Source organism: Pan troglodytes, chromosome 16, assembly GCF_028858775.2.
Source record: "Pan troglodytes isolate AG18354 chromosome 16, NHGRI_mPanTro3-v2.0_pri, whole genome shotgun sequence".
Classification (NCBI taxonomy): domain Eukaryota; kingdom Metazoa; phylum Chordata; class Mammalia; order Primates; family Hominidae; genus Pan; species Pan troglodytes.
The window spans coordinates 91,190,956-91,215,724 of record NC_072414.2 but is presented as its reverse complement, the minus strand read 5'-3'; the positions used below and the strand labels follow the sequence as shown (position 1 = coordinate 91,215,724).

At 40.0% G+C, this 24,769-nt stretch overlaps 1 protein-coding gene across 19 annotated transcripts in view; it reads right to left on the bottom strand.

Annotated features, from left to right (window-relative positions):
* Nucleotides 1-13,192: 13,192 nt before the first annotated feature.
* The window catches only part of LRRC28 (leucine rich repeat containing 28), a 136,688-nt gene continuing 125,111 nt past the window's right edge, over nucleotides 13,193-24,769 (bottom strand). For 18 of the 19 annotated variants that reach the window (XM_063795435.1, XM_063795438.1, XM_063795441.1 and 15 more), the window contains one exon: nucleotides 13,193-15,482. In XM_063795435.1, coding sequence (XP_063651505.1) covers nucleotides 15,410-15,482 — 73 coding nt within the window. In that variant the 3' untranslated portion in view covers nucleotides 13,193-15,409. The remainder of the gene's footprint in view (nucleotides 15,483-24,769) is intronic. The other variant, XR_010151816.1, reaches the window with a different exon arrangement.

Sequence of the window (24,769 nt, the reverse complement as noted above, 5' to 3'; positions counted from 1 at the left end):
TGGGCTCACTTCCTAGCTTTCAGTCTTGTTTGGATTTTGTTTCTTTTATTCAGAGGAACCGGGATATCACTTAGTGGTGACTGCTTTGTGTATTACTTTGGATAGTAAAAGTACCTGATATGGTTTGGCTGTGTCCACACCAAAATCTCATCTTGAATTGTAACTCCCACAATTCCCACATGTCATGGGAGGAACCCAGTGGGAGGTGATTGAATCATGGAGGCAGGTCTTTCCCATGCTACTCTTGTGATAATGACTACATCTCACGAGATCTGATTATATAAGGGGGAGTTGCCGGGCACAAGTTCTCCTCTCTCGTCTGCTGCCATGTGAGACACACCTTTCACCTTCCGCCATGATTGTGAGGCCTCCTCGGCCATGTGGAACTGTAAGTCCAATAAACCTCTTTCTTTTGTAAATTGCCCAGTCTCAGGTATGTCTTGATCAGCAGCATGAAAATGGATTAATACAGTACCATTAAAAAGTTTTGTTATGAGGAAGCTGCAGGTGAAAATAGAAAGCAGCCGTTTAATTCATGCTTTGAAGTGTGCATCTCCTCAGAAACTCGGGTGACCAGAGTGAGGTCCCGGATGGCATATTTTCAAATGAATGCTCGAGCTGTGATGGACCTTTAAGACTCTAGTGAAAAATGTGACATGAAAGTGGTCCAAATGAAACTCTCAGATTTTCCTGCGTCTTTCTATATAAGTAGAATAAAGACTGTTTGATACTGGTAATGTGGAAAATGTAGTTTGCAAATTATGGCCACCACAACTCCTGATGAAGATGACTAAAATATTAATATAAAAATAATGGGAACTGGCCAGGCACGGTGGCTCATGCCTGTAATCCCAGCACTTTGGGAGGCCGAGGCAGGCAGATCATCTGAGGTCAGGAGTTTGAGACCAGCCTGGTCAACATGGTAAAATGCCATGTCTACTAAAAAAATACAAAAAATTAGCCAGGCGTGGTGGTGTGCACCTGTAATCCCAGCTACTCGGGAGGCTAAGGCAGGAGAATCGCTTGAACCCAGGAGGTGAAGGTTGCAGCGAGCCGAGATTGAGCCACTGCACTCCAGCCTGGGCAACAGAGCTAGACTCTGTCTCTAAATTAAATTAAATTAAATTAAATAATGGGAACCATCTAATAGAAGTAGAGGAAGTGATCTCAAGTAGGAATCATCTATATTTGCTTGCTACAGGTTTGGCAAAGGGGCTGAGAGGGCTTCTTGGAGAAACCTGAGGGTGAATTGGGGTGAGGCATGATGAATTCTATTTGAGGAATTTTCCATGTCCTCTGAGATAGGTTTGCCAATTCAGATACATCAATGAGATCACACAAAGATATGGGACTGGGCAAGACTGTCCCAAAGGAAAGTGGCGTGCGAAGACAACTCCTTGAGGTGGCCATAGGCACAGGCAAAAATCAAGTTATTTCTTGCTTTCTTTTGATATTTGTGACATCAGATGATTCTGCTCTTTAATCTCACTTTTTCATGTTTACCTTTAGCAGGAGTTTCAGTATTTCTCCATGTCTCCTCCTCTGCCAAACACTGAAAATTCAGGAACCTTTTGTAAACAACCATGCACCATTTCTTCTACATTTGTACAGTACCTCCTTCGATTAGGGCTTTTCTGGTGACTTGCAAAACCTCTGGGCTTCCCTTCATCTTCAGCTACTCACTTAGCTCAGCTTCCTACAAAGTAAACAGAGGTGGGCTCACTTGCATTTCAGGTTTCCTAAATACTGAGCCTAAGTCTTTCTTCAGAAGAGCCATCCCCCACACCCATGGAGACATGGTCCAGGCTACTTCTACACTCAGCCTATTAGTAATCTCAGAGGCTGCTGTGGGTCACTGCCAGGCACCAGCAAGTTGTAGGAATGTGACTGATGTTACCAATTCATAACATTTCTTTTTTCTTTTTTATTGAGATGGAGTTTTGCTCTTGTTGCCCAGGCTGGAGTGCAATGATGCGATCTTAGCTCACTGCAACCTCCAGCTCCTGGGTTCAAGTGATTCTTCTGCCTCAGCCTCCCAAGTAGCTGGGATTACAGGCGTGCACCACCATACTTGACTAATTTTTGTATTTTTAGTAGAGATGAGGTTTCACCATATTGTTCAGGCTGGTCTTGAACTCCTGACCTCAAGTGATCCACCCGCCTCAGCCTCCTAAAGTGCTGGGATTACAGGTGTGAGACACCATAACATTTCTTTCCTTAAATTTGGATTTTCTTTCAGAGCAAACATAGGCACTGGTAAAATTATGCTTATTTGTAAGTAATGCCTTGTTCCTAAAGCAGTGGTATTTCATCCTCTCCCCCAACCCCCACCACCCTCTTCTTTTCTCTTTTCTCCAGTCTCTTTACTCTTCACACTTCCTAAGTCTGCAGAGTTTCTCGGCCACAAAAACTCCCCAAAGGGTGCGGCTCGCTCTTCTGCAGCTGACACAAGGACCCCTGCTGCCACACTCGTCTTCCCGATGCCATTTTCTCGGTGTTCACACAGCTCTTTCTGTGAGCTGTTCATTTTAACTAAAGCTGGATCCCACAGCTTATTTTTGTAGTGACCCCAGTTCAACATGCCAACTATTAATACTCTGGCCATGAATCTGATGTAAAGCAATGCTGTGAATTTAATATCAAGCAAAAGCTTAATTGATGAAACTCCAGCTTGTTTTGTTGTTGCTGCTTTTACATAATACGTCAAATGGAGATGGTTCAGGGAAACCTAATGAAGACCGCGTGGCCATGGCCCACCAGACAGTCACACAAATAAAATACGTTTGGAATGAAATCCTATTCCAAGCCTCATCATACATGAATCTTACATTAAATGAAGAGATAACATTCTCTGGGCCAGGCGCGGTGGCTCACGCCTGTAATCCCAGCAAATTGGGAGGCTGAGGCGGGCAGATAACCTGAGATCAGGAGTTCGAGACCAGCCTGGCCAACATGGCAAAACTCCATCTCTACTGAAAAACATACAAAAAATTAGCTGGGTGTGGTGGCATGCACCTGTAATCCCAGCTACTCGGGAGGCTGAGGCAGGAGAATCGCTTGAACCGGAGGTAGAGGTTGCAGTCAGCTGACATCGTGCCATTGCACTGCAGCCTGGGTGACAAAGTGAGACTCAAAAAAAAAAAAAAAGATAACGTTTTCCAAGATTGCCCTGGTTGAAAAGAGCTGAACTGATCATGTGTGTTTATAAAAGTAGTAGCAATTTAGTACTTGCTTGTAAAAGAATTAATCTTCCATCTGCTTGCTCAAATAAAGTCACAGAGGAAGAAACTGGAAGAAATTGATATTTTCAAATACAATAGAAAGAAAAAGACTTAGGTTTAAAAATATATTAAATATACATATAAATATAAATTATATTAAATGATATTGTTAGACGTAATACTTTTTTGTTTTTTTGAGATGAAGTCTCACTCTGTCGCCCAGGCTGGAGTGCAATGGCACGATCTTGGCTCACTGCAACCTCCACCTCCCCGGTTCAAGCAATTCTCCTGCCGCAGCTTCTTGAGTAGCCGGAACTACAGGCACCTGCCACCACACCCAGCTAATTTCTGTATTTTTAGTTGAGAAGAGGTTTCGCCATGTTGGCCAGGCTGGTCTCGAACTCCTGACCTCATGTGATCTGCCCACCTCGGCAAAAGTGCTGGGATTATAGGCATGGGCCACTGCATCTGGCCAGTAGACATGTAATACTATGCAGTGATTATGTACATCTATGTCTGTTGATATAGATTTTCATAATAAGTGAAGAAAGCAAGTTATAAAACTGCATAGAAAGATGCCATTTAAGTCAGACCACATATGTATGTGTAGGATTCATACAAAAGAATGAAAAGATAGGCAAATATTCATCAAAAGAGAGGGGATTAATTAAATTTCAAGCTTTTACTTCATGCGTTTCTTTAGCCTGCAGTATTACTTTTGTAATTAGAAAAAGGCTATTTCAATATGATTTAGAAACTATAAAAAATACTACACGGATACAGAATTCCTGGAAGGAGACTGGGATTAAAGTACACTTCTGTACTTAAAAAAAAAAGATCAGGTCTTCCCTTTTAGGGTAGTCAATCCCGTAATTCCAGCACTTTGGGAGGACGAGGCCAGGCGTTCAAGACCAGCCTGGCCAACATGGCAAAACCCTGTCTCTACTAAAAATACAAAAATTAGCTGGGTGTGGTGGCATGTACCTGTATTCTCAGCTACTCGGGAGGGTGAGGCAGGAGAATCACTTGAACCCGGGAGGAGGAGGTTGCAGTGAGCCAAGATCGCGCCTCTGCACTCCAGCCTGGGAGACAGAGAGAGACTCGATCTCAAAATAAAAAGAAATAAAGAAAGAAAAGAGAAGAAAAAAGATTATATGCACAGGATTCAACAGTAATAGCTCAAAACATAACTGACCTAGATTCTTTCAAATAGCAAGATCAGATTCATAATATTATAGCTGCATTTTATATTTTTCTCTTAAAATTCTTTGCCTGCTCAATTAAAGAAAGAATACATACCCAAAGAAAGCAAGATATAATGACGTTTTTTATATACAATTTTAAATCCCTATCATTTATTTAAAATCTAGACGTAGCTTTGATCTATTGAATTAAACTGCATACGATCAAAGAGGGTGTAATTCTTCAGTCAATAAATCTAACGGTGCAGGTCAGTGCCAGGCACCAGCAAGTTGTAGGAGGACCTTTGGTAGATAATTCCTTCCTGTACATTTTTGTTCTAAAGAATGGTACCAACACAGCATTGGAAACTGAGGGAAAAAGCAAACATGGCATCCAAATGCTTTACAGAGGAGCAGCATTGGAAACTGAGGGAAAAAGCAAACATGGCATCCAAATGCTTTACAGAGGAGCAGCATTGGAAACTGAGGGAAAAAGCAAACATGGCATCCAAATGCTTTACAGAGGAGCAGCATTGGAAACTGAGGGAAAAAGCAAACATGGCATCCAAATGCTTTACAGAGGAGTGCTTCCTAGTACTTTACAGAATTTTCCATTTGATTTTATGTTCAAACACATTAATCTCATGGTGTCTTACTTTCAGCAGGTTTCAGTCCTTGAGGAGCGCTCACTAGGATGGTAATTGTTTGATCGATAGATTAAGTGAGTTGGAAGACTCTCCAAGTGAAAATTTAAAATTACTGCAGTTTTGGCCTGATGATGTTAACCAGCAAGAACAGAATCTGAAACCAGATGAGCTGTTAGTACTGCTTTCATCTGTTTTACAGCCACAGTGACAGCAGTTCCCTGGCTTCTGGAAGGAGTGTCGGTCTATCCAAAAAATGTACTAACGGATATGTAAAGTAAGTTGCATCACTAGCTTTGATTTTTTTAAATGGAGATATTATATACCATACACTGAATTGTACCTCAGTTCAATGGTTTTTGGTACATTCACAAGGTTGTGCAACCATCACTGCTATCTAATTCCAGACCATTTTCATTGCCCCAAAAGAAACTCCATATCCATTAGCAGTTAGTACCCATTTTCTTCTCCCCTCAACTCCTGGCCACCATCTACTTTCTGTCCCTAGGGATTTCTTATTCTGGACATTGCATACTAATGGAATAATACATGTGATCTTTTGTGGCTGGCTCCTTTCATTTCATTTTCACATCATGTTTTCAAGGTTCATCCATGTTGTGGCATGTGTCACTAACCCATTCCTCTTTATGGCTAAATAATATTCCATCATATGGATATACTAGATTTGATTCATCCATTCATCCATTGATGGGCGCTTTTTGGCCATTATGAACATTCATGCACTAGTTTTTGTGTGGATGTGTGCCTAGAGGTGGAATTACTAGTCATGTGGTAACTCTGTTTAACCTTCTGAGGCACTGCCAGACTGAGCCAGCCTGCATAGTTCACACATTCCCACCAGTATGTATGAAGGTTTCAATTTATCCATTCTTGTCAAGGCTTATTATTCTCCACCTATTTGTTCATAGCCATCTTAGTGTGTGTGGAATGGTATCTCATGGTTTTGATTTGCATTTTCCTAATGACTAATGATATTGAGATCTTTTCATGTGCTTTTGGACATTTGCGTATCTTCTTTGGAAAAATGTTTATTCAAATCCTTTGACTATTTTTTCTTTGTATTTTTTTTTCTTTTTGAGTTGTAAGAATTCTTTATATATTCTAAATACTAGAACCTTATCGGATATATAATTTGGACAATTTTTCCCATTCTGTGAGTTGTCTTTTCACTTTCTTGATAGTGTCCTTTAGGCACACATTTTTAATTTTAATGAAATACAATTTGTCTATTTTTTCTTTGGTTGCTTGTGCTTTTAGTGTTATATCAAATAATCAAATGCTTAGTCCAATGTCATAAAGGTTTACATCCACATTTTCTTCTAAGAGTTTATTTTCATTCTTACTTTTAGGTCTGTCATCCATTTGCAGCAAATTTTGCCTATGGTATGAAATAGGAGTTCAATTTGACATTGAATATCAATATCTTAGCAATATTTTCTCCCAATCTGTGAACACGAAATTTCTTTATATTTATTCAAATTATCTTTGGTTTTTAATGATGTTAAATCCAAGTATTCTTTGTGATGCTGTTGTAAATGGAATTTTTTGTGTTGTTCATTGCTAATGTATAAAAACCAATGATGTTTGTATATTAATCTTGTATCCTGCAACCTCATTGAACTAGTTTATTAGCTCTAGTAATATGTTGGTGTGAAGCCCTTAATATTTTCTACATACAAGATCATGTCATCTGCAAATTGTTTTACTTCTTCCTTTCCAATTTGGATGCTTTTTATTTCATCTTGCCTAATGCTTTGGCTACAACCTCCAGTACAAGATTGAATAGAAGTGATGAGACAGAACATCCTTGTCTTATTCGTGATCTCTGGGGGGGAAGGCTTACAGTATTTTGCATCAACATACCAGCTACGGGTTTTTCACAGATGTCCTTTCTCAGGATGAAAAAGTCCATGTTTGGCTTTTTGAATGTTTTCATCTAAGAGTTTTGGATTTTGCCAAATGTTAAATGCTTTTTCTGTAGGCATTGAGATGATCTTGTTGTTTTTGTCCTTTATTCTAATAATATGGTGTACTACATTGATTTCTGTATGTTGAATTTTGTATTCCTAAGATAAATCTCACTTGCTTATGGTGTACATTCCTTTCTATATGTTGCTGGATTTAGTTTCATTAGTATTTTGTTGAGGATTTTTGCCTCTATATTGAGGGCTATTGGCCTGTAGTTGTTTTCTTTGCCTGATTTCTAATGTGCGTGATACTGAATTGGGAAGCGTATCCTCCTTCTCTGTTTTTTGGTGTTTGTGAATAATTGGTGGTATTCTGTAAATGTTTGATAGAATTCACCAGTGAAGACATCTGCTCCTGGACTTTTTCCCGTGGGAAGTTTGTTGTTTTTAAGAGATGGGAGTCTCACTCTCACCCAGGCTGGAGTGCAGCGGTGTGACAATAGCTCACTACAGCCTTGAACTTGTGGGCTTAAGGGATACTTCCACCTCAGCCTCCCAAGTAGCTGGGACTGCAGGTGTGCACCACCACACCTATTTTTTTTTAATTTATATATTTTTTAGAGACAAGGTCTCACTATGTTGCCCAGACTGGTCTTAAACTTCTGGCCTAAAGCCATCCTCCTGCTTCAGCCTCCCAAGTAGCTGGCATTACATGTGTGAGCCACCATGCCTGGCTGTGGGAAGTTTTTCGATTACTCATTAATTTAATCTCTTGTTTGGATCTATTTAAAGTTTTTATTTCTTCTTCAGTTTTGATAATATATGTCTTTCTAGAAATTTGTCCATGTCATCTAACTTCCCTAATTTGTTGTCATATGAACTCTTATTTTTATTTCCATAAGATTGGTAGTAGTCTTTCATTCCTGACTTTGGTAATCTGTCTTCTCTATTTTTTTTCCTAGGCTGCCTAAGGGTGTGTCAACTTTATTGTCTTTTTCTAAGAACCAGCTTTCGGTTTGATTTTCTCTGTTTTTCTTTCTAGGCTGCCTAAGGGTTTGTCAACTTTATTGACTTTTTCTAAGAACCAGCTTTTGGTTTGATTTTCTCTGTTTTTCTTTCTATCCTCTATTTCATTTATTTTGATTCTAATCCATATTATTTCTTTGTTCTGCTTGCTTTAGGTTTAGTTTGCTATTATTTTCTAGTTTCTGAAGGTTTAGAGCTAGGTTATTGATTTGAAGCTTTTAACAGAGACATTTATAGCTATACATGGTCCTTTAAGTGATGGTTTAGCTGCATCTCATAAGTTCTGGTATGTTCTGTTATTTTCATTACTCTCTTAAGGGACTTTGTAATTTCCCTTGTGATTCTTTTCTTTGACCCATTGGTTAAAAGGAATGTACTGTTTAATTTCCACATTTTTTTAGGTTTCCCAAATTTTCTTCCAATTTTAAATTTCATCCCATTGTGGTCAGAGAACGTGTTTTGTATAATTTCAACGATTAAAATTATGCCTTCTTGATGGATTGTCCCTTTTATTATGTAATGTCTTTGTCTCTACTAACAATTTTTATCTTAAAGTCTGTTTTGTCTGATGTTATATCCACTCAAGCTTTTTTCTTACAGTTTACATGTGTTTTTTTATCCTTTTACTTTCAGCCTACTTGTGTCATTGAATCTAAAGTGTTTCTTAGTGGGCATCATATAGTTGGACCATGATTTTTATCCATTCTACCATCTTTGCCTTTTGAGTGTTTAATCCATTTATGCTTAATGCCAATTACTGATAGGGCAGGGTTTAGTCTGCCATTTTGCTATTTTTTTTTTTTTTTTAATAGAGACAAGGCCTCACTATGTTGTCCATGCTGGCCTTGAACTCCCAGGCTCAAGCAATCCTCCTGCTTCAGCCTCCCAAAGTGCTGGGATTATACGCATGAGCCACTGTGACCAGACTTTTTGCTTTCTATGTCTTTTGTCTTTTTTGTTCCTTTATTCCTCTGTTACTTCCATGTCTTCTTTTGTTAGCAGCTATTTTCTAGTGTACCATTTTCTTTGTTGTAGCTTTTACTATATATTCTCTAGCTATGTTCTTAGTGTTTTCCCTGAGGATTATTAACATTTCAATTTATAACAACCTAGTTTGGAATAATGCTAACTTCAACAGTATAGAAAAATTTTCTTCCTCTGTAAGTCTCTTCCCTCCTCCTTCCTTTGTAATGTTGTCATACAAATTGTTTTTTCACCTTGTGCCCAGATTTTTATTGTTTTATGCAGTTGCCTCAAATCAGATAGGAGGAAAAAAAGTTACCAAAAATGCATTTGTACTGCCTTTTATATTTACCAATATAACTACCTTTACCAGTGCTATTTCTTCATGTGCATTTGAGTTACTATTATCTTTTCATTTCAGCCTTTAAGTTCTCTGTTTTTCTTGTAGAGCAGCCTTGCTAATAAATTCTGTTTGTGTTTATCTGGGCATGTCCTAATCATTTCTGAAGGATAGTTTTGCTGGAAATAGAATGCTTATTTGATAGTCATTCACCTTCAGCACTTGGAATACGTCATCCCACTGTTTTCTACACTCCATAGTTTCTGATGAAGATCCCTAGTACATGAGTCACTTCTCTCTTTGCTTCTAAGATTCTTTGGTACACAGTGTGATTTTGTATCCAGGCGTGGATCTCTTGAGTTTATACTACTTAAGGTTCATTGAGCTTCTTGGGTATGTAAATCGATGCTTTTCATCAAATTTCAGTCTTTGGCCATTATTATTATTTTTTTTAATATTCTACCTCTTTCTCTCCTCTTGTCTGGGACTCCAATTATGCATATATTGGTATGCATGATGGTGTGCCACAGGTCTCTGAGGCTCTATTCATTTTTCTTTATTCTTTTTTCTGTTTCTCAGACTAGATAGAGTTCCTCTCATGAATTTTTCATTTCAGTTATTGTATTTTCAACTTCATGATTTATATTTGGTTCTTTTAAAAATAATTTTTCATTTTCTATTTAGTGAGACATTTTCATACTTTTAGTTCTTTACACATTATTTTTCTTTAGTTCTCTGAACCTATTTAAAATAGCCAATTTAAAGTCTTCATCTAAAAATCCAATGTCTAGACTTCCTCAGGTGCAGTTTCTATTTTTTATTCCTCCCATGTATGGAACATACTTTCTTCTTTATGTGTCTCATAATTTTTCCGTGGAAAACTGGACATTTCAAAGAACAATGTGGCAACTCTGGAAATCATACCTACCTTTTTATTTCCTTGCTAAGGGTTTGATGTACTTGCTGGGTTTTTGGCTTGTTTAGTGACTACTCTGAACTAATTCAGTAAAGTCTATATTCTTTATAGTGCGTGGATACTGAAGTCTCTGCTAGGGTTGTTTAGTGGTCAGCTAATGATTGGACAGAAATTTCCCTAAATGCCACTAAGGGAGTTTTCTTACTGTGCTACGTCTCCAAGTCTGTGCTAAGGGATCTGGGTGCATGTTGGAGCACCCCTTCAACACTGAGCCAGGAAGACGACAGGAAGGAAGACGGCTTTGGCCTCACTTTCTGCTTGTGTGTCAAGGTCAACCTATGGTGACAGCTCAAGATGTTCTTAAGTCTTTCCTGAGCAGGAGTATAACCCTTGGCATATGCAAAGCTCTACACATACACATGACCACCTGAATTCCCAAGAATACCAGAGCTTTTCAAGGTCCCTATGGACATCTCATTCCCAAGCTTTTCCTTTTACGTTTTTGGTTAGCCTATTGTCTACTCCAAAGCTTAGCCACCACTTGAGGCAACCACAAAATTAACCAATTGCCTCTGAGTCTTTCTTGACTAATGTCCCTGGGAAAAAGGCTTTTCACACCTGGCAAGCTCCAATCCGGTAAAATAAAGACAGTCTTGCAAATGAGGTCTTCCAGGGACCTGCCTGACAGGTCAAATAATGACAATTCTCTGGGAATGAGGCTTTAAAGGAGTTCTAACCCCATTCTGCCCCCTCTAGTGGCTTCCAGGCTGCTACTTTTCACCTTCATTGTATACTGTTGGTTTTCAAAGATACAACAGAGACGCAAGGGGGAGATAGGAATAGGGTAAGTTAAAACACCACAAAACTCGTTGTTCATATCGAGATTCAGCCATTTCTCTTGAATAAATACTCCACCATTGACATTCTGAGCATTCACATGGTTCAAACTCAATTATTCTATAAACTGCAGTAACAGAGAGGCAACCAAATTGGATAAAGTATGAGTTTTTAGCCACACTCCAAATGAATGTTGCCATAATTTTTCAGAGGCCTGGATTTCATTATGTATCTATTTTTAAAAATCTTGGATCATTTAGACTCAAAAATCACAATAAGAAACAAAACCTGGTATTCTTTAACACAGGTAGCAAAGATAATCCACACTTGAGTGGAAAAAAATCTGGCTAACCCTTGAAAGTCTCTTAATTACATACAGAAATAATCTCCGAATGCTACACCTTCTGCCCAGCCACCACACTCACTGCCAGTACCTTCTGTCTCCAAAGTACAAGGGGACCACACATACAGTCATTCTTCAAAGGCTGTGAAGCAAGCTCTTTTCCTGACCGAGAATGTCAGTCACTTGGCTATGATCAATTCCTTTCCTAGAGACACCGGCATCACTTTCAGATCTATTAGCTGATGACACAAGGAGGTAGCTCCTCACTGTAGGCACAGTGAAACTTGATTTTTTTTTGAGACGGAGTCTCGCTCTGTTGCCCAGGCTGGAGTGTAATGGCGTGATCTCAGCTCACTGCAACCTCTGCCTGCCAGGTTCAAGCAATTCTCCTGCCTCAGCCTCCCGAGTAGCTGGGACTACAGGTGCGTGCCACCATGCCTGGCTAATTTTTTGTATTTTTAGTAGAGACGGGGTTTCACCATGCTGGCCAGGCTGGTCTCAAACTCCTGACCTCAGATGATCTGCCCTCCTCGGCCTCCCAAAGTGCTGGGATTACAGGCATGAGCCACTGCCGATACTTGATTTCTAGACAGACATAGAGCTAGTTTCAAAAATACAAACTTTATAAAAACCCCCTTTGTTTGAAGAAAAGGCAAGATATTCACTGAGTTTCTGGGAAATGTAGGAGAACCTCATTAGGAGCAAGCAGGAGTGAATGAAAACCACAAAAATGAAGGCATAATAAAACAGGCAGGGTAATGTAAGGATCCATTTAAAGAAGAGTCTTAAAGACAGTGTGTTTGAGTCTGTGAAATGAATTTACATCTCAAATTTTAATTATATCAGGTTGCAACATTAGTGTTGGTCCAGTTAGAAATCCATGTTCATAAATCATCTTAATAAAAATGTTTTTATTTATGCTGAGGCAATGTATTGTGTTTAAGTACTTTATAGCAAAGATTAGAATTTCTGATTTTTCATTCAGGAAAGGGAAAAAACTTTACTACTACTAATTTTAAAAATTGGCTTTGAAAGTCCCCAGAGACTACAAAATAGTTATATATTTTAGAGAAAATTATATGCAGAGCCTCATAAGCCAACTGGTATTGAAGCCTTTTTTTTTCCCCTAGACTGTAAAGATTTTAATTCGTAATGCTCAACGTAAAACAGAAGTGAGATGTACATTACACTAGTCGGACAAGCTGGAATGTGAAAGGTCTTAGTGAGGCACGGTGACCAAAAGATGTTTAATGTACACCTCACTTTTCCAGAAGAGAAGTGTCAGGTAACAAAGAAGTTCATCACTCTTATCCGTTAGCCAGAGTGGATCCTCCACCCAGGCCAGGGTTCTTTTGAATAGGGATCATTTAATTATTATGTATTTTAAGAGTGTGCTCAAAACATGTATTAACTGAAGATGCAGCATTTCATCCACACAATGTTATGTAATTAAGGTTTTTGGTATGATAACAATTGGACATACTGAGGAACACTGATAGGGTAATCCACTAAAATGGGCCCCCTTTGCAATTACCTCATAGGAAGGCCTATGCTCATGATGCTATCCTGGACTTTAAAATTTATCACTAGCCACACAAGAGTTCACTGAAGTAAACTTACCTGAACAGAGATGATACTTTCCAAGTAGCTCACTTTTTTTGCATTACTATTGTTGTGTGAAATACTTTTCTACCTAGTGTAACTGTTGCTCAAGAAAACAACATATATAATAACTTAGATTTGCCTTTCTGCAAAGCTTTGGACACAATTCAAATATATACCACGTAGGCAAATTTTCTCCAGTTGGTAACACTCCTTTATAGTATCAAAAGATTAAGAATGACATCGATAAATCCAGCATAAAATTTCCATAATGAACAGCACCAGGGAAACCATTTAAGTTCCACTTCTCATCAATTAAGTTCAGGTGCTGTACCCAAGGATTAAGGTTGAGACTGCCCAAAGGTTGTCTGCCCAGCCCACTGCTGTTGTTTAACACACCGTAGTTCATAATAGGTACAGAAAGAACGCCTGAATTGTAAGCATTTTTGTAAAATTTCAAACAAGGTAAAACTAATGTATTACCTTATCACAATGAGAATCCTGAATACCAAGTTAGCACATTTCATAGCTCCATTCCATGACATATGATTGTAGAGGATGAAATAGAAAAATGTAGCAAGACATTTACTGTCACTTAAATGATAGGTAGCAGTCACTTAGGCCTGAAGCACAATTCTGAAGTTTCATGCCACATTTTCACCAGCTAACTTATATACATGTAGAGGTTATGTTAAACTTCAATTATTCCAAAGGATGAAAGTGTTACATTTTGATACAGATCTTCAGTTCCTATTTTACTATAAGCCTTTGAAATGTTAAGGCTGAATAGACCAAGATATGAAAAGGGACAAGAGGAAGTAAGAACAGTGCAGATACAGTGGGAACACACGGTAACTTTCTGCCTTCTCCATTCTACGTGGATGGTGTGCTTTCCGGGCAGCAGGTGGTGTGACTGTAAAAAGATCACACATTTGTCAGTAACTATGTAGGATTTTTGGCACTGTTAAGAGCGTAGCATTATAAAGTCAGGGCAGCTAATAAAAATTCCCTCAACCAAATTTTTGATAAGTCTGAAATTTTAAAAAAATAATTTTTCTACCAAGCAAATTCTTGGTTCTCCATTCAGCCCTGCCTTTTAGAAAACTTACATCATTAAAAAACATTTTAAAAAAAGAATCACTTCACAGCAAGCAGATGAACATCTGGCAGCAAAGCAACATTAAAATGCCATCCTTTGAAAGGAAGAGCAAATACGTGACTCCTTCATGAAGAGTTCTTTCTGGCAGGGTGGAGGCTCACAGACTTCCTGTTTATGGACTTTTGCAGAAGTCGAAGGCTGAATTTGGACCTGCTTTTCCTGTATTTTCTCAGTTGCATCTGGGCAGTAAGCTAAGTATACAAGAAACGAGGGTCAACATGAAGACAGTGTGGTGCACCAGGTGACTAAGTAAATGTGCACGGGCTGTACTTTGAATCATCCTGTTAAAAACCAGTAGTGGAAGTAGCTGAAGCCTGTCTTTCATATGTGACAAAAATATTTCAAAGTCAGTATAAACTGAATCATAAACCCATCAAAAAAGAACACGGAGGTCTTATTTCAATGTGTGTTTTCTCCCCCTTTCTCATTGTGTGGAAACTGTTTATATTAAGAAAGAAAAAAATCAGATCTTGTAAAGCTTCAAATATTCCTCAAATTCTTCTCATATAAAAAAATCTTATCAGGAAATTTAAAAACTTCAAAAATCATTTTTCTGCAAACACTTTTAAAAAACAAGAAGTGTATTTCATTACAATCTACATTTTTGTTTTTAAAATCCCTCACAAAAGTCTGTTGCTACATTGTAGAACGTATAAACAAGGCTGGAACTTTCCAGAGGGTGTGTGCTCTGGGACCCTCACTGAGCCTCCATGGGAGCCTCACTTTGCCGCCAACTCAGGCGCCCCACCCTGCTACTCAAGACCATTGAGGCCACAAGGTTTGCTGAAACTCCTCAAAAACTGACAAGTTTCCACTGGAGACACTGTGGAGAACATGGTCTCAGGGAAATAACTCTCTGGGGAAAGCAAGGGAGAGGAGAGGAAGCATCACTGATGGTATGTGTGTTCAAAAGGGAATCTGGCTAGATGATCAAGTCACTGTTCTCCAAGGACCTGAAACTTGCTTTAAATTAGATTTGGGGAGGCCCATCAATCTAAATTGTTTCTGTAAAAGACACACTCACATAAAAAGGAAAAACACAGAAGACAAATGGGTCCTTAATTTGGGGGAGGATATATTCCAACTTGGGGGAAGGGTGAAGGCATTTTAGCTCTGAAGCTCAATCATGACATTTCCAGAGAGTTCTGCAGTGCCCCCGCATTGGACAGGACAGGATGGAAGAGTGTGCTGGACTGGCTGGATTCCCCAGTGTCAAGCTGGCAGCGCTCCTGAGGTTCTTGAGTGTTTATCAACTCAGCAGGTCAAAAGTCTGCAGACACTGGGTGGAGCAGCAGTAAGCCACAAAACTAACAGTGGTCTTCCTGGAAGGGGAAAAAGGGAGAGAAGAACGCTGTGAGTTCAAGATTAAAGTCTCTGATTCTTTCTGCTGGAAACTTTTTTCTTTGTTAAAATGAAGGATTAGCCATGGTCAACAAACTGCATAATAGAAATTTAAATTTCCTTTTCAAACTGAGCACTGGAATCAGGTGAAGTATGTACATGTGAATGTTCATTTTATTTATTTATTTATTTATTTATTTTTTGAATGTTCATTTTAATAGCAGCGTTCAGAAGATATATTATCCCTAAAGTAGAAACTAAGAAAAAAAAAAAAATGCCTTTTCCACGTTATGTTTCGAACTCTGCTTTCTAGAACCAACAGCGCAATCACAGAATTGAAGTCCATTATAAAAATCATGTAACAGAAAATGTCACCAATTTAGCCAGAACACATATATACCACAGAGCTTAAACAACATAATTTTAAGGAATTTATCCTACAAATGTACGCATACACATAGATTGCTCGTAGAGGTCATTTCAGAATCTGAATAATATAGTTCAAAGGTCTTCCCACATATCAGAGGTTTGGGCACCTTTGTGTGTGAGTCATGAGCCCCAGGGGGCCTCCGACCCACTCTGGACAGCTCCAGCTATGAGATGCCTTGTTTTCCTGCCAGAAGTGCTATCCTCTGGTAGAGGGAGAAGAGTCTCTTGTTGTTTCCACAAGACCCCCTGTGCTGATTGTTTTCTATTTCCTCACCCCCAACACAGTCCGCCTTTCCCTGTGGCCCAGGAAGGGGACCTCTGTAGACTTTACCAGCAAAGTTGCCTCAACTCTAGCTTCTGGTTAGGCCAGCGAGAGGCACCAGCAGGAGGCACCAGCAGGGGGCTGAAGGGCAGGAAGAAGGAAGGTTGAGTATTTCCACCCCACTCCCTCTCTACCTCTGGGACTGGAGCTCCTATCAGGCAGGCCCCCTTTGCCACCTCTGGTTCTCGCCAGGCTCCAGAGAGAGCTCCCTTTGCCCTTCAGGCCCAAGGATTAAGCATGGTAAGGGCTTCCTACTGCTGTGAGTCCCTGCGTGCCTCAATATCCTTCTGGGTGCTCTCCACCCTGCCCAAACTTCAGCCAATTGTCCTTCTTCATTAATTTCTCTTCAAAGTCTCAGCCAAATGTGCATTTTGTTTTCCAGCCCTGATGAATACAGTATGTGTTATGAGAAGTGGCCCAACGAAGCAGCTCATCCAAGTGAGATTCTGAGGGTGGGCTGGCGAGTACATGAATGGCTTTCTTACTAGAGAGAAGTGGGACCCTGCTAATCTGTAGCATGTGGTGGCATCATGGTTACTCAAATATCACTGGAACAGAAGGTAACAGGAGGGCAAGGCATTGGGAAAGCAAGTGGCTGTGGCACTTGACTGCTATGGCATCACGGTGATTCCAAGTTTGTGGGGTGAGATGGCTTCTTTTGACTGTGCTGAAGAGATTCCGAAAAGAAAACGATAAGCTTAGTGCCTTGAGATCTCAACTCAAGGCATGGGCAGAGAATCAGAAAGTTTGTATGGTGGCCTTAAGTGAATCCTTATTTTATGAAGCTGCAAGGGACATGGCTGAGGCTAAATGTAGAGGTTTCAGGATCACATGCCAGATAAAGGTGTATTTATGCTAAGTCTCTTATGCTAAGGTAAAAGGTGCTGTTGAGAAAGAGTGGGAACTTGAGACTTGATATGGGAGCCTCTAGACAGGCACAAATCTAAGAGCCTTGACTCCCTAGCATCTCTAAACATTTCTTCATATCAGAAACAGACCTTTCCACCTTCTACGAAAACTAGCATTCCCTTGGGTAAAAGTGTTTCAATGGCTTCCCCTGGGGTGGTTACCTAAAAACTTTTCAGGACCCACAACCATCAATACTCATCGCCTATAGGGCCAAAAAGGGTAAAATCCTAGCATGATCCAGAGATCATTGAAAGGTCTACTCCTGGAGGAAATCACGTACACGCTGATGGAGTTGCAGGATCTTGTCAAATTATATTAGCAGGAACCTGGAGGGCACACATGGAAACGGATTCTAAGTACATTGGCCAGCAAGAATGAATGTAAGATTGGATCAGGCCAACAGGGGTACTTCACCTATACCTCAGAATATGATACATTAAGCACCTGGGAATGGTTAACAGAAGCCTTGACTCATTGCAGGCCAACAGCTAATGAGACAGCTATGCTAGACTCCCCTTGCAGATTCTAGAGGGAGGATAAATGGGAATGCAGAGAGGACCCAAGGTGGTGGACCCTGCTCAGCCACCTCCTGAAAATCTCCAGGAGGGCCAAGAAGTCTTTTTCTTCCCTAAGGCTAAATGTATTTGCAAGGGGGAATACAAACTGGAAGTAGCAAGCACCCTTGATGCCTTAATAGATACATGATTATCAGAGGTGAGAGAGAAAAATCCTGCAAGAGTTCACATGCCTACTACATCAGTGCAGTTTCAAATGGAAAAGAAGAGTTGTATCCAGTACTGCCCACTACAGAGAAACAGACACACACTTGGTGGATCCCTCTGGATTTTGGGGGAAAATATATTTAGGTGGAACTTCTGGTTCTGCCAAGATGGGGTAGGCCCCATTCTTCCCAGGTCTTCCCCCCTCCACCTGAAACACTCTGGACAAAATACAACAAATAAGCACAGGCAAGCTCTGAAAGGGAGAACCAAGGCAGACAGCCTAGGGACAGTGGGACTTGAGGAACAACACAGTGCTGGCACGTTCCCTGGGTACCTTATTGCCCTCTATATCTTAAATAGGATGCTGTAGAAGCCTCCAATCCAGAATCAGTAATAGGCACAGATGCAATTGGCTCCAAGTAAAGCCCATGCCCCCAAGCCAAAGGCCAGAGACAGGAAAATCTACAGAGACATAAAGTAGATAAGCCTAGGGCTAGGTATGATGGGGACAGAGGGACAGGGGCAAGAGCTAAATGTTCAGGGTTTCCGTATGGGTGAGAAAATGTTCTGAAATGGATTAGGGTGAGGGTTGCGCATATCGCTGAATGTACTAAGAAACACTGAGTTGTATACTTTAAATGGGTGAAATTGTATGATACGTGAATTATCTCAATAAAGCTGTTAAGAAATAAGAGAGATGAAAGGAGAAATAGATAAATCCAAAAATAGAATTGGGGACTTCAATACCTTACTCTCAGCAACTGATATACTAGATAGAAAGTTAGTATAAGTATAGAAAAACTGAATAACACAATAAATTAAAAATCTGACATATACAGAACACTATCCAACAGCAGCAGAATCTACGTTGTTTTTTTTCAAATGCCCATGGACCATATACCAAGTCACAGCTGAGATTTGCCCAACTGGACAGAGCTGCTAGAGCCATAAACTGGTAGGAACACTTAAATGAGAATGTTTACAAAATCTGGGCATAAAACCACACCTTAAAAAATTTAAAAGATATCAGACAAATTATGTTCTCAAACTACAATGGAATTAAACTAGAAATCAATAAAAGATAGCTGGAAAATTCCTAAATATTTAGAAATTAAACAACTTAATTCTAAATATCTAGGTGAAAGAAGAAATCTGAAGAGAAATAAAACAAATTTTTGGCAGTTCCAAGATGGCCGAATAGGAACAGCTCCAGTCTACAGCTCCCAGCCTGAGAGATGCAGAAGATGGGTGATTTCTGCATTTCCAACTGAGCAAACGGCACACCAGAAGATTATATCCCGCGCCTGGCTGGGAGGGTCCCACGCCCACGGAGCCTCGCTCATTGCTAGCACAGCAGTCTGAGATCCATCTGCAAGGTGGCAGTGAGGCTGGGGGAGGGGCGCCCACCATTGCTGAGGCTTGAGTAGGTAAACGAAGCAGCCAGGAAGCTCGAACTGGGTGGAGCCCACCGCAGCTCAAGGAGGCCTGCCTGCCTCTGTAGACTCCACCTCTCGGGGCAGGGCATAGCCAAACAAAAGGCAGCAGAAACCTCTGCAGACTTAAATGTCCCTGTCTGACAGCTTTGAAGTGAGTAGTGGTTCTCTCAGCACAGAGTTTGAGATCTGAGAACGGACAGACTGTCCCCTCAAGTGGGTCCCTGACCCCTGAGTAGCCTAACTGGGAGGCACCCTCCAGTAGGGGCAGACTGACACCTCACACAGCCGGGTGCCCCTCTGAGATGAAGCTTCCAGAGGAACAATCAGGCAGCAACATTTGCTGTTCAGCAATATTCGCTGTTCTGCAGCCTCTGCTGCTGATACCCAGGCAAACAGGGTCTGCAGTGGACCTCCAGCAAACTCCAACAGACCGGCAGCTAAGGGTCCTGACTGTTAGAAGAAAACTAACAAACAGAAAGGACATCCACACCAAAACCCCATCTGTAAGTCACCATCATCAAAGACCAAAGGTAGATAAAACCACAAAGATGGGGAAAAAACAGAGCAGAAAAGCTGAAAACTCTAAAAATCAGAGCGCCTCTCCCCCTCCAAAGGAACACAGCTCCTCGCCAGCAATGGAACAAAGCTGGATGGAGAATGACTTTGACGAGTTGAGAGAAGAAGGCTTCAGAAGATCAAACTTCTCCAAGCTAAAGGAGGAAGTTCGAACCCATCGCAAAGAAGCTAAAAGCCTTGAAAAAAGATTAGACGAATGGCTAACTAGAATAACCAATATAGAGAAGTCCTTAAATGACCTGATGGAGCTGAAAAACATGGCACGAGAACTATGTGACGAATGCACAAGCTTCAGTAGCCGATTTGATCAACTGGAAGAAAGGGTATCAGTGATTGAAGATCAAATGAATGAAATGAAGTGAGAAGAGAAGTTAAGAGAAAAAAGAGTAAAAAGAAATGAACAAAGCCTCCAAGAAATATGGGACTATGTGAAAAGACCAAATCTACGTCTGATTGGTATACTTGAAAGTGATGGGGAGAATGGAACCAAGTTGAAAAACACTCTGCAGGATATCATCCAGGAGAAATTCCCCAACCTAGCAAGGCAGGCCAACATTCAAATTCAGGAAATACAGAGAACGCCACAAAGATACTCCTCAAGAAGAGCAACTCCAAGATACATAATTGTCAGATTCACCAAAGTTGAAATGAAGGGAAAAATGTTAAGGGCAGCCAGACAGAAAGGTCGGGTTACCCACAAAGGAAAGCCCATCAGACGAACAGCGGATCTCTCAGCAGAAACTCTACAAGCCAGAAGAGAGTGGGGACCAACATTCAACATTCTTAAAGAAAAGAATTTTCAACCCAGAATTTCATATCCAGCCAAATTAAGCCTCATAAGTGAAGGAGAAATAAAATCCTTTACAGACAAGCAAATGCTGAGAGATTTTGTCACCACCAGGCCTGCCCTACAAGAGCTCCTGAAGGAAGCACTAAACATGGAGAGGAACAACTGGTACCAGCCACGGCAAAAACATGGCAAATTGTAAAGATCATAAATGCTAGGAAGAAACTGCATCAACTAACGAGCAAAATAACCAGTTAACATCATAATGACAGGATCAAATTCACACATAACAATATTAACCTTAAATGTAAATGGGCTAAATGCTCCAATTAAAAGACAGACTGGCAAACTGGATAAAGAGTCAAGACCTATCAGTGTGCTTTATTCAGAAGACCCATCTCATGTGCAGAGACACACATAGGCTCAAAATAAAGGGATGGAGGAAGATCTACCAAGCAAATGGAAAAAAAAAAAAGGCAGGGGTTGCAATCCTAGTCTCTGACAAAACAGACTTTAAACCAACAAAGATCAAAAGAGACAAAGAAGGCCAATACATGATGGTAAAGGGATCAATTCAACAAGAAGAGCTAACTATCCTAAATATATATGCACCCAATACAGGAGCACCCAGATTCATAAAGCAAGTACTTACAGACCTAGAAAGAGTCTTAGACTCCCACACAATAATAATGGGAGACTTTAACACCCCACTGTCAACATTAGACAGATCAACGAGACAGAAAGTTAACAAGGATATCCAGGAATTGAACTCAGCTCTGCACCAAGTGGATCTAATAGACATCTACAGAACTCTCCACCCCAAATCAACTATACATTCTTCTCAGCACCACATCACACTAATTCAAAAATTGACAACATAGTTGGAAGTAAAGCATTCCTCAGCAAATGTAAAAGAACAGAAATTACAACAAACTGTTTCTCAGACCACAGTGCAATCAAACTAGAACTTAGGATTAAGAAACTCACTCAAAACTCCTCAACTACATGGAAACTGAACAACCTGCTCCTGAATGACTACTGGGTACATAACGAAATGAAGGCAGAAATAAAGATGTTGTTTGAAACCAATGGGAGCAAAGACACAACATACCAGAATCTCTGGGACACATTTAAAGCAGTGTGTAGAGGGAAATTTATAGCACTAAATGCCCACAAGAGAAAACAGGAAAGATCTAAAATTGACACCCTAACATCACAATTAAAAGAATTAGAGAAGCAAGAGCAAACACATTCAAAAGCTAGCAGAAGGCAAGAAATAACTAAGATCAGAGCAGAACTGAAGGAGATAGAGACAGAAAAAACCCTTCAAAAAATCAATCAATCCAGGAGCTGGTTTTTTTGAAAAGATCAACAAAATTAATAGACTGCTAGCAAGACTAATAAAGAAGAAAAGGGAGAAGAATCAAATAGACGCAGTAAAAAATGATAAAGGGGATATCACCAGCGATCCCACAGAAATACAAACTACCATCAGAGAATACTATAATTAACACCTCTACGCAAATAAACTAGAAAATCTAGAAGAAATGGATAAATTCCTGGACACATACACCCTCCCAAGACTAAACCAGGAAGAAGTTGAATCCCAGAGTACACCAATAACAGGCTCTGAAATTGAGGCAATAATTAATAGCCTACCAACCAAAAAAAGTCCAGGACCAGACGGATTCACAGCTGAATTCTACCAGAGGTACAAGGAGGAGCTAGTACCATTCGTTCTGAAACTATTCCAATCAATAGAAAAAGGGAATCCTCCCTAATTCATTTTATGAGGCCAGCATCATCCTGATACCAAAGCCTGGCGAGACACAACAAAAAAAGAGAATTTTAGACCAATATCCCTGAAGAACATTGAGGCAAAAATTCTCAATAAAATACTGGCAAACGGAATCCAGCAGCACATCAAGAAGTTTATCTACCATGATCAAGTGGGCTTCATCCCTGGGATGCAAAGCTGGTTCAACATATGCAAATCAATAAATGTAATCCATCATATAAACAGAACCAAAGACAAAAATCACATGATTATCTCAATAGACGCAGAAAAGGCCTTCAACAAAATTCAACAGCCCTTCATGCTAAAAACTCTCAATAAATTAGGTATTGATGGGATGTATCTCAAAATAATAAGAGCTATTTATGACAAACCCACAGCCAATATCATACTGAATGGGCAAAAACTGGAAGCATTCCCTTTGAAAACTGGCACAAGACAGGGATGCCCTCTCTCACCACTCCTATTCAACACAGTGTTGGAAGTTCTGGCCAGGGCAATCAGGCAGGAGAAAGAAATAAAGGGTATTGAATTAGGAAAAGAGGAAGTCAAATTGTCCCTGTTTGCAGATGACATGATTATATATTTAGAAAACCCCATCGTCTCAGCCCAAAATCTCCTTAAGCTGATAAGCAACTTCAGCAAAGTCTCAGGATACAAAATCAATGTGCAAAAATCACAAGCATTCTTATACACCAATAGCAGACAGAGAGCCAAATCATGAGTGAACTCCCATTCACAATTGCTTCAAAGAGAATCAAATACCTAGGAATCCAACTTACAAGGGATGTGAAGGACCTCTTCAAGGAGAACTACAAACCACTGCTCAACGAAATAAAAGAGGACACAAACAAATGGAAGAACATTCCATGCTCATGGATAGGAAGAATCAATATCGTGAAAATGGCCATACTGCCCAAGGTAATTTATAGATTCAATGCCATCCCCATCAAGCTACCAATGACTTTCTTCACAGAATTGGAAAAAAACTACTTTAAAGTTCATATGGAACCAAACAAGGGCCTGCATTGCCAAAACAATCCTAAGCCAAAAGAACAAAGCTGGAGGCATCATGCTACCTGACTTCAAACTATAATACAAGGATATAGCAACCAAAACAGCAAGGTACTGGTACCAAAACAGAGCTATAGACCAATGGAACAGAACAGAGCCCTCAGAAATAATACCACACATCTACAACCATCTGATCTTTGACAAACCTGACAAAAACAAGAAATGGGGAAAGGATTCCCTATTTAATAAATGGTGCTGGGAAAACTGGCTAGCCATATGTAGAAAGCTGAAACTGGATCCCTTCCTTACACCTTATACAAAAATTAATTCAAGATGGATTAAAGACTTAAACATTAGACCTAAAACCATAAAAACCCTAGAAGAAAACCTAGGCAATACCATTCAGGACATAGGCATGGGCAAGGACTTCATGTCTAAAACACCAAAAGCAATGGCAACAAAAGCCAAAATTGACAAATGGGATCTATTTAAACCAAAGAGCTTCTGCACAGCAAAAGAAACTACCATCAGAGTGAACAGGCAACCTATAGAATGGGAGAAAATTTTTGCAATCTATTCATCTGGCAAAGGGCTAATATCCAGAATCTACAAAGAACTCAAACAAATTTACAAGGAAAAAACAGCCCCATCAAAAAGTGGGCAAAGGACATGAACAGACACTTCTCAAAAGAAGACATTTATGCAGCCAAAAAACACATGAAAAAATGCTCATTATCACTGGCCATCAGAGAAATGCAAGTCACAACCACAATAAGATACCATCTCACACCAGTTAGAATAGCGATCATTAAAAAGTCAGGAAACAACAGGTGCTGGAGAGGATGTGGAGAAATAGGAATACTTTTTACACTGCTGGTGGGACTGTAAACTAGTTCAACCATTGTGGAAGTCAGTGTGGCAATTCCTCAAGGATCTAGAACTAGAAATACCATTTGACCCAGCCATCCCATTACTGGGTATATACCCAAAGGATTATAAATCAAGCTGGTATAAAGACAAATGCACACGTATGTTTATTGCGGCACTATTCACAATAGCAAAGACTTGGAACCAACCCAAATGTCCATCAATGATAGACTGGATTAAGAAAATGTGGCACATATACACCATGGAATACTCTGCAGCCATAAAAAAGGATAAGTTCATGTCCTTTGTAGGGCCATGGATGAAGCTGGAAACCATCATTCTCAGCAAATTATCACAAGGACAGAAAACCAAACACCACATGTCCTCACTCATAGGTGGGAATTGAACAAT